The sequence below is a fragment of the Pteropus alecto genome, unplaced genomic scaffold, assembly GCF_000325575.1.
Source record: "Pteropus alecto unplaced genomic scaffold, ASM32557v1 scaffold314, whole genome shotgun sequence".
Classification (NCBI taxonomy): domain Eukaryota; kingdom Metazoa; phylum Chordata; class Mammalia; order Chiroptera; family Pteropodidae; genus Pteropus; species Pteropus alecto.
In genome coordinates, this window is record NW_006435849.1 from 626,171 (window position 1) to 633,588 (window position 7,418).

Genomic DNA, 7,418 nt, shown 5'->3' on the forward strand with positions numbered 1-7,418 from the left:
CAGCCCCAGCTCCATCCCCGGCTCCAGCTCCCACCGTGGCCGAGCCATCAGCTCCTGCACCCGCGCCCATCAAGCCCCGCACGCGCAGAAACAAGGGGCTCCGCGCAGCCCGGGGCGCGCCCCGTGAGGATGGCACACCTGGAGATGGTCCCCGCGAACGGACTGCAGCTACTGTGACTGACAACGGCAGTGGAGGGGGTGGTGGCGGCGGGACTCCTCCGGCAGGGACAGTTAACACAGGTGCGGCACGCCACTGGCCACCCTTCCAGGTGCTTAACTCTTGTCCCTGCAAGTGTTACTGCCGCCACCAGCCGCGCCATCGCCGCCTGCCACGCAACGTGTCTGCCTGGTGAGGGGTGTAAGGGTTATGGAGGGGAGAGCATACCCCTCTTAAGACTTTCCGATAGGATAGTCCCATTCGGCCTTTGGCATCCGGACCCTAACTGACCCTTGACCTTTTCTTTGGTTGCATCTCAAGCCCAGCTGTGCTCCAAGCCTTCAGAACCCCTGGGTGGGGGGTGGGGGAGACATAGGGGCCTAGCGTCTTGGTATCTAGACCAAGCTGACCCCTGGCTCTCTTGTTACTTTCTGGAGCCATAAAGAAGGAAGCTGGTTCCAACTAGCCTGACCCTCTTCTCACTGTCCCCAAAAGCACCAGGAGGTGCCCTTAAGGGATGAGAAGGGAGGAGATGACTGTTTTCTGGAACCAAAAGAATATAAATGCAGGCCTCTAAAGGAAGCCCCTGGTCTAGCCCCTCAGACTTCTACCCCTCCCTTTGGCAACTTCTGACTCTGCATGCCAAGGTTTTGACCATCAGAGGGCACTGACACCCCAGTCCTTGTGCTGCAAGAGACTACTCCTGAGTCCTCAGATCCAGGGGAGAGGATCACAGCATCATCCAATTACCGCCTCCCCCAAAACTGAATCTCAGGATTAGTCACCAGGGTCTCTGTGACCCTGGCTCCTGAGGACCCTAAGTCACTAGGAGACCCTCTTGGGGCTCAGCTGGGGTTAGGGGTGGGGGGGTCACACTTTTACCAACCCTCAGCCCCCTTTCCTATTTAGTGAATACAGGCCTGCCCTAGACTGCTTCTGGGATATTCAGACATGGCCTCTTATACAGCTGGGACAAGTAGAGCCTAAAAGGGATAAGGGCCTGGTCACATAGCCAGGCCCTGCTGACTCCACCTTCCCCCTAGGCTGAGCACACCCACAAACCACCTGAGTGAGCCACCCTGGGTCGCCACCATCAAGCTGGCCGGTTCCCTGGTCGTGGGGCTGGAGCACTACGACTTGCAGACCACCCATTCCAACTGAGTGCAGTCTGCGCAATGGCCTCTGCCTTCCTCTCCTTGACAATAAAATAACCATCCAGATGCCTAGCTGCCTATCAAGTCACCTGCTAAGGGTTGAAGGGGTGGGGTGGGGCAGGGCAGAGGTCTCCATGCAAGCACATCCTAGAAACAGTAAGGAGACTGTAGTGTTCCATTCATCCAGCATCCAGACTGACTGGCCCTGGGGGTGAGACAGTCTCATTCCCCTCAATACCATTAGCCCCATTTCTGAGCTGATCTGGCACCAAGTTCAAGAGTTCAGCACAAATCACTCTGGAAAGCAGGAGTGACCATTCCCATTTCATGGCTGGGGAAACTCTGGGAGACTCTGGGAGACTGTTGAAAATCCCCAAAATGGCTCAGCCACATTGGACTCTGCCTTAAACACCTTTGCGAGAATTTCAAGGCAGGAAATACAGACTGGGGTGTGGGAGGTCATAAGTCACTGCACTGGCTCAAGAAGGCTGGGAACCGAAACAAGTCCATACCAGGGCCTGCCCATGCCTTTCATTCCACAGAGGTCTCAAACTGGTAGACCGCAAACGGGTTCACTTTGCACATCATTTTAAAAAAGGGTTTAATTCATTGCAAACTTTCAAAAATTGGGACATTTCATCCCCTTTGCTAAAACCTCTGGTGTCTTGGCCTGGCCCTCTTGTGTGTCCACAGCTGGGTACAACAGTCCCTCTACCCAGGTGCATGTGTTTGATACTTTGAGCAAAGGCCACTGGACAGTGGCTGCCCCCTGAGGGCCCTCAAACTTCCAAATTCTTCAAAGATAAGGACTTGCCTCCTCCCCATTCCACCCGGGGAAGACAAGGGCCTAGGAGAGAGAATGTCCATCCAGCTTTATTGGAAGAAACCCAGCACTATGAATGCTTTCAATAATGCAAGCCCGGCCCCACCCCAGTGCCTGCTGGGCTCAGACGATCATCTCCAGCTGCCGGGCATACTCGATGACCTGTTTGGCCAGCTCTGTGGAGGGGATGGTGGTATCTTCTGGCTTCTGCTGTTGGCTGGCAAAGCTGTAGTAGTTGTTGAGGCCCAGGACCCACCCTCGCTGCAGAAAGGGAGGAATGAGAGATGGGTGGGGTGGTCACACGGGCTCCCTCCCCAACCCACAGAGCCAGTAGTTACCCAAAGGGCCCTGGCTCGACTTCCTCATCAATCCTATTCCACCCGAACAACTCTAGGCAAGTAACTTCACCTCTCTGTGCCTCAGTTTCTCCATGTTTGAGACTGGGACTCTCATCGCATGCCCTAGATCTGCTGTGAGGATTCAGTCAATCAATATCTGTGAAGTGCTGACAACAGTGTCTGGTCCAGAGGAAATGATCACTAAATATCAGCCATCACCACTGCTCAAGTTCGGTTTCGCCAGGGTCACAGCACCCCAGGCACCAGCATCCCCAGGGGCACTGCTCCTGCACAAATACCCCAGACCAAATGAAGCAAAGTCTGGTAGGGAAAACTGCAACCTCCAAGGAATTCCAAAAAGGACAACAGCCGACATGTGCCGAGTACCCACCCCCACCTGGAGCCAGGTGCTGTGCTAAGCTCATCTCACATGTTGAATTCGAGCCCCATTCTACAGATACGGAAACTGAAGCACAGAGAAGATCGGCAACTTGCCTGAGGCCACACAACTGGATTTAAACCTGGGCAGTCTTGCCCCAGCGTCCCTCCAGACCATCCTCACTGCTATTAGTGAGTGTACCCTTTAGCCCTACAACCTGCACCCCAGCCACCTTCTTGGCGTAGTCTGTCATCTTTTTGGGTGTGTTGAAGAAGAGGATCCGGGTGGCCTCAGTGAAGAGGATTTTCTCATAGGCCTTCTCGATGCACCCAGCAATCTCATCCCTGGGGGAAGAAGAGATTCTCGTTACTGAGCAGACAGAGCTCCGGGCCCTGTCCTCACTGGCCTGACATGCATGAGCTGATCCTTCAGTTCAGCACTGACTGCTGGAGTTTGTTCCCTGCCCTATTTAACCAGTGGAAGCTCAGAAAGAGAGAAAGAGCTTGACCTGAGTTGCAAAGCCAGAGCCACAATAGGGTCCACACCCAGGTCTCACCAGCTTCTGGGCCCAAACTCTGAATCCCACTCCCAACCACGAGGGCTTCGGGCTGTCTGGAAGCCAGCCTAGGATTCTCGTGAGGCGGTCTCGTCACATAACAACCCCCAACAAGGATTCTGCACCCCATTTGTAGATCTGATCTGAGGGGGTTCCATGTACTCCTGCTAAGAGGCATCATGATCAACAGTGAAGCAGAAAAACAGCAAGGCACTGAGTCACTGAAATGGGCGAAGTTAGCTCTGGAGGAAAAACAATGACAGGGAAGGAACATTGCGTCTGAGGTATTTTATCTTAGGCCAGGTAGTAGGCATGTGGGTGCTCATTTTTTACTCCCTGTTCATTGTGGATGGCCAGTATATCTAATAATTAAAAATAATCTAAACTGGCCAAACTGCTCTCCTTGCTCCCACCACCTCTCTGGGCTTGGCTCAGCCACCCAAGGAATGAAAACCCATCTCAGTCTGACACTCTGCCACCACGTGGACACCGACGTGGACACCTTTTTACCTCAAGGGGGAATAAATGTCGTGTCCACCTGCTCATGTGATGTCAGTTGTGCAGACAGCAACCTCTGTGAACGTGGACACCCTTTTACCTCAAGGGGGAATAAATGTCATGTCCATGTGATGTCAGTTGTGCAGACAGCAACCTCTGTGAGGCTACCAGAACCTGATAGCCCCTTTCTGAAGGAGAAATGAGGGCTCCACAGTCTAGGTGACCTGAGGTGAGGCTGTATGACATGTGGGCTAGAACACTTCTAAAGCAGCATGGTCTCTGTCTGCTGAGCACTGTCTGGGCGCCAAGTCCATGCTCTCGGCCTGACATGTATGGGCACATGTGTAAACAGACCACAGCAAGATGAGGGCTGTTTGCCAATCTCATGACTGGTTCCAGTTCATAGAAATGGAGAACTGATGTGCTCAGCACCCCCAGTTCACAAGTGGCCAGAATAGGATTCAACTAAGGACTGCCTGACTCCAGATTCTGAGCTCTTTCCGAACCCCACAGCGTCTGGCCCCCACACACCTGATAGTGTCAAGCAAGATGTCAATGAAGAAGGTATAGCTCTCAGCAGGGATGTTGCCTTTGGCCAGGAACACCTTGTTGTAGCTGCCCTCCATCAGGTACTGCAGAGGTCAGGAGTGGAAAAGACGAGAGGATAAGGAAGCAGCAGCATAGGGATCTGCCCACTGAGGCCTCGCCATACTCCTGGTGCCTCCATAATCCCCTCATTGCCAGAACACCCAGTTCCCATGCAGCTTTGGCACCTGCTCGTCCAGGAAGCCCTCCCTGGTTTACTTACACACACACACACACACACACACACACACACACACACACACACTCCCTCCCTCCCTCTCTCTCCTAGCCCTGGGCTGGTATGTAATCTACGCCAGGCATGTTTCTGCCTTGGGACCCTGGGACTGGCTGCTTCCTCTACCTGGATCACTGACTCCCCAGATGTCCACATGGTTGAGTTCTTCACCCCTCTCAAGTCTTTCTCAAATGTCACCTTTTCAAAGCAAGGCCTGCCCTGACTCACCATCCTCCTTCCTATTTTTCTCCACAGCACTTAATATCTGACAAACCATTTCTTGTCAGTTTCCTCACCTGAATGTCACACACCTAAGATCTGGAATTGTATCTGTTTTGTTCACTGTACAGTCTGAAAACCAACCACAATAGCACACATCTGGGGCTCAATATTTGTTGGAAAACTAAGTAAATGAGTCTGTGGGTTGAAAGATGAGCGAACCCTGCTCATTCCTCCAGGAAACCCTCCCTAATGTCTGTCCCTGTACCACCCGCTTTAGCCAGGCCCTCTTCCCCCTTCCCCAGCCTCACTTGCTCAAGAGATACAGGATGCTTGATGTATACATTGGTCTGGATGTCCTTGGCCGGCAGCCGTTCTAACTCTGTGTGGAACTCAGCCACCCGGTTCTGGGACAGCAGGAAGAGGAGGTTGAGGCCCAAGAGCTGGTGCATGTATGCCGACTCGGGGAGCTGCTCCCTGTGGACCAGGGCAGGGGAACCAAGGTAACGAAGGCTTAGGTACCTACTGAACCCCCCACTCCAGGCTCCAGGGACCCTGACGACTGTCCCGGGCTGTCTCCTTGGAGAGAGATATTGAGTCCGGGGTTTTCAGATGAAGCTGATGCCCAGAAAGGCAAGAAGTCACAAGTCATAAACCCCCAAGCAAATGACCTCACTTTAGTAAAGTAACTCAGCCTCAGTTTCCCCAGCCGTAAAATGAGTATCATCACAGCAGCCATATCACAGAGGTAGGTTAAATGAATAAGGGTTAAGGGAATCAAATGATTTACCCAGATAAAGTGATTGCAACAGTACCTGGCCCAAATAAATACTGTATAAGTGTTAGCTATGATTATGATATTAAGAATCATCACTCTTACTTTAAGGGGAAAACAGGCTTAGGGAGATAAAGTCATTTGCCCAAGACCACATAATCAAAGTGGCAAAATCAGTTTCAAATTCTGGTTTGTCTGACTTCTGATGTCAAATTCTTAATCATTAATTCATGTAAGCACCACTGAGTTATAAAACCATCCAGCTTTATATTCAACACATGCCCAATGAGTCCCTACCCTAAGCCTGGCCCCTGCTGGCAGTGCTAGAACACAGCAGTGACCAAGACCCATCTACCTTTAGGCAGCTCACAGTCCAGCAGAAGAGATAGGCCTGGGATGGGGAAAGCACAGGCAGAGGAGTCAGGGCTGTGATGGGGGAGGCACATAGGGGTCAGCGGTAGGATGGGGAGGCACAGAGGGGTCAGGGGTGGGGTGGGTAGGCACCCAAGCAGTGGGATCAGGGTTGATACAGCATTGGAGGCCACAGGAAAGAGCTTGGCCTGGAACCTAGGGGGTATGGAGAGCCATGACAAGTTCCAAGCAGGGCATCAACATGGTCGAATTTCAGTGTCACAAAGATTCTGATTGCCGTGGGGGTGATGAGCCAAAGGGGCAAGGCTGGGGCCAGAAAAGGTGAAGGGTGGTCGTGGCAACACTGGGGAGTAGAAATTAGTGAGGGAATATGGAAGCGGAGGCAGACTGGAGGATAACAGAGACTGGATGGTACGACCCCAGCCTCAGGACCTTCAGGCCAAGCCCCCAACCCTGCAGCCTCTGGGGATGGAGCTAAGCAAAGGGGGATTTCCCCGGTAAAGGAAGATGACCCAAGCAGCTGGAGCACCAGGGGCCAAAGAGTCACCATGTAACCCTCCAACCCCAATCTGGGCAGAGCCCATCCTCACTTGTAATCGAAGTAGTAGCATTTGAGCTGAGCCATGTAGCGCTCGAAGGAGGGGATGTCCTTGCGTAGGATACTCCACTGGGCCCCAATCTCCAGTATGTCACCTGTGAGTGACAGGGCAGGTTCTCAGTCACCTCCTGAGAACCTGCCCTGTCTCCTGACCACCAATGCTACCATTCCTACCACAACTCCCAGCCCACCATCCCCCACCAATTCCAGTGACACTCACGGGCCAGAATGAGTTGCTGTTTGGTCAATTTGGTCCCTGTGGTTGGCAGGAAGTTGAGCTCCAACAGAACCAGCTGATGAAGAAGACAGGGAAAGAAGGAAGAAAGGAAAGAAGATGGGACTTCAGGTAATGATTACTTACTTTTTCTAGGCCTTGCTTTTACAACCTAGAAAATGCAGCTCATACTTATCCCTGACTCATAAGGTTGTTATTTGTATTAAAAGAGTCAGTCCTCACAAAACACTGAGAATAGGGCCTGGGCACACTGTAATCATTCAGGATCACCTCATATTACAATTATTGATAGCCCCACTGAGTAAACAGTAGATGCACTGTGTGTCTGGCCCAATGGAATCAAGAGGGTAGAGGGACACTAGCACCTTCAGTTCTTGGCAGAACTTTCCCAAACATACTTCATTAGGTTGGGCCCAGCTACCCACCCATCCCAAATCAACACCAGGGAGAGAGGAGCACTAACTTCACCCCATGGTCCAGCCCACAGTATTTGT

At 52.4% G+C, this 7,418-nt stretch overlaps 2 protein-coding genes across 3 annotated transcripts in view; one reads left to right on the plus strand and one right to left on the minus strand.

Moving 5' to 3' along the window:
• GGN (gametogenetin) overlaps positions 1 to 1,377 on the plus strand; it is a 4,923-nt gene extending 3,546 nt beyond the window's left edge. Inside the window, exons 3-4 of the mRNA XM_025046656.1 lie at positions 4 to 349; positions 1,201 to 1,377. Of these exons, the coding sequence (XP_024902424.1) occupies positions 4 to 349; positions 1,201 to 1,318 (464 nt within the window). The 3' untranslated portion in view covers positions 1,319 to 1,377. The remainder of the gene's footprint in view (positions 1 to 3; positions 350 to 1,200) is intronic.
• A 526-nt stretch (positions 1,378 to 1,903) lies between these two features.
• The window catches only part of PSMD8 (proteasome 26S subunit, non-ATPase 8), a 6,636-nt gene continuing 1,121 nt past the window's right edge, over positions 1,904 to 7,418 (minus strand). The window contains exons 2-7 of one of the 2 annotated variants that reach the window (XM_006911720.3): positions 6,910 to 6,982; positions 6,682 to 6,784; positions 5,256 to 5,421; positions 4,437 to 4,537; positions 3,084 to 3,195; positions 1,904 to 2,395 (exon numbers count right to left, since the gene is read on the minus strand). In XM_006911720.3, the coding sequence (XP_006911782.1) occupies positions 2,258 to 2,395; positions 3,084 to 3,195; positions 4,437 to 4,537; positions 5,256 to 5,421; positions 6,682 to 6,784; positions 6,910 to 6,982 (693 nt within the window). In that variant the 3' untranslated portion in view covers positions 1,904 to 2,257. Of the gene's footprint in view, positions 2,396 to 3,068; positions 3,196 to 4,436; positions 4,538 to 5,255; positions 5,422 to 6,681; positions 6,785 to 6,909; positions 6,983 to 7,418 lie in introns of both variants that reach the window. The other variant, XM_025046654.1, reaches the window with a different exon arrangement.